Consider the following 2,577-nt stretch of genomic DNA (forward strand, 5'->3'; position numbering starts at 1 on the left):
CTAAAGTCCCTCCATAGCAATGGCAGCATTCATCAAAGCACCAAAGGTCTGATAGCCCCCTGTATATAGCTTCTCTTGCAAGTTGGAAGAGAGACCGCGATTGGAATGGTCGATCTTCTTCTCATTAGTACCCACATGAGTCCCAGCATACTGTGCAAGATGGTTGAACTTGTTCACATACTCCATCACAGTCATGTTTCCTTGCTTCAGCTCCAGAAACTCGGACAGCTTCCTGTTCAGCAAATCAATAGGAATATAGTACTGACAGAAGGCAGTGGTAAACTCCCACCAAGTCACATAGTGGTCCATAGAATGCATGACATTGAAAGTGTCCCACCAAGCACTAGCAGATCCCAGAAGCTGTTGTGCGGCAAAACGCACCTTCTGCTCGTCAGTCGCATTGAGCAGCTGAAACTTCTGCTCCAGAATACGAAGCCAATGCTCCACGTCCAAAGGCTCAGTAGTCGGCGTGAATGTGGGTGGGTGTGTCCCTAAGAAGTTCTGATATGAACATGTCCTCTTGGGACCACGGGCACCATCCCCGTTCCTACCATTGCCACCGGGGCCTCCACAGGTGAAGCCACCAATAGCTTGTGCCAGCATCTTCAGGGCACGGGCTAACTCACGACGAGCAGCCAACATCTCAGCCATCATCTCGGCATATGTCATCAGAGGCGATGGTGGTGGCGGATAAGGACCAAGGAGTGGGGCCTCATGGCTCTCCCCGTTAGCATTGCCATAATCATCGCCTCGACCATTTTTGCCCTGGTCTTCACCAAGACCATGGCCCACCCCAACACTAGTGCTCCTACGACCAGACCTCAGGTTCATCTATGAATAGATAGGCACCCACCATTAGGGACCAGGCCTCCATACTTAGAAACAAATGACTATGGAGATGATAAGGCCCGATAAATGGTTACAAGCGAGAACTTTTACTTAAGAGTTAAAGCATTTCTCTTTATTTATTATCCTATCAATTTACTATCAAAAAATTATACATGTGGGGGAGTTTAGTTTAAGCAAGATTCTCTTTTCATGATGCATGGATCAACCTATTCGTTCGCTCAGGCCAGAATATAGCGGGCATTCGCACATAATTTTTGGCACAGCGCACACTCACTTCCCGTACGCTAAATGATTCTTACGCAGCGTAAGTTAGTGTACCTATAGAAGATTGATTAGATAAAACTAGTGTCACTATCCTAGATAGACCATATTACTAGGGCTTATACTTATTTACGTAATTTACCGCATCCTACTTTTCGCAAAGCTTTTGTTGGTTAAATTTTAGGTTTTGAAAAGATTTTTTAAACTCGTAGACTCATAATTGGCTCTAATACCACCCATGGCAGAACCGCCCAAAATAACACACTTTCAGAGGTACTCGTGTTCCACTAGACACTAAGCACCTCAAAAGTGAGCTATATCGGACAATTCCATCGAGCACACCCTAAGGGAGAACTCAAAACAATCCACGTTTTACATTTATAATCCAATAATGAGTACGAGCTTACAATACTTAGTCCATTATATACAACAATAGTTCTTGGAAATTATTTATTACAATACTAGAGTTTAGAGTGCGATAATTAAACAGCAGAATAAAAATAAACATCTAGCGGAAATGATACAAGGATCCGTCTGTGCCCATCAGAAGAATCCTCCACACAAGAGTTACTCCTCAAGCTGCACCTACAATAGAGGTAAATAAACCCTGAGTACACAATGTACTCGCAAGACTTACCCAACTAGTGGGAATAGTTTCCTGACTCTTAAGGATATGATATGCAATATGGGTTTGTTGTTTTCTTTTTGTTTGCGAAAAGCATTACTAATAGTTCATCCTTTCAGTCTAGTTTTATTAGCAGTCATGATTACTTTATTAGCTAACCATTCTAGGTAAGCAACTATTCTACTTTCAAGCAAGGGTTGAGCAATCAGAACCAATTTACCATCTTTCACCTTTCAGTTCTTACTATGGTGCTAGACCATAGCCAAGTCGTACTGTCTCATGGAAACGACGATTCGTGAACCAATGTATCCTAGCTGAGTACCCCGAAAACACACCCCGTTTGTACCCTATGCATAAACAAGACCAACCCATTTCACTCCTGTCATGGGGTCCAGGTCCCTGTCTAAACTTGGACTCCAAGCCCCCACACTTGAGACCCGGTCTCAACATGGTGCTTACACCTCCACCTTTCCCTGCCTCTAATCAGTCGGTCCAGAAAGAGCTAGAACCCATAATAAGAGCGTAACGAGCCTTTCCGCTCCCATAAGCAAGTATGTGCTTAGGATAATAAGTCTGTGACCTGACTACCATCCACAGCAACGAACGGTCCTTAATTGACACGAATAGGAAAAATAGTGTAACCAAGCTAAGCCCCATTGGCCACGGGACACAACCTGTTACACCCACTAATATCCATACTATATCCCTGTCTGGTCTCTATTTTCTTTTCATCATTTTATTATGAGAGTAATAATAATCACCGATTGTGAGTAACGACAGGTTACTCACGCTTCCGAAAGCCTAAGCATAGCTGCTACTCGAACATGTACTAGTAGGACTCA

General features: G+C 43.7%; 1 protein-coding gene across 1 annotated transcript; it reads right to left on the minus strand.

The window, feature by feature from the left end:
- On the minus strand, positions 1-654 carry LOC136455184 (uncharacterized). The gene has a single exon (XM_066455318.1). It carries the CDS (start codon positions 652-654, stop codon positions 1-3), a length of 654 nt encoding a protein of 217 aa, XP_066311415.1.
- Positions 655-2,577: the final 1,923 nt, after the last annotated feature.

This window comes from Miscanthus floridulus, chromosome 5, assembly GCF_019320115.1.
Source record: "Miscanthus floridulus cultivar M001 chromosome 5, ASM1932011v1, whole genome shotgun sequence".
Classification (NCBI taxonomy): Eukaryota; Viridiplantae; Streptophyta; class Magnoliopsida; order Poales; family Poaceae; genus Miscanthus; species Miscanthus floridulus.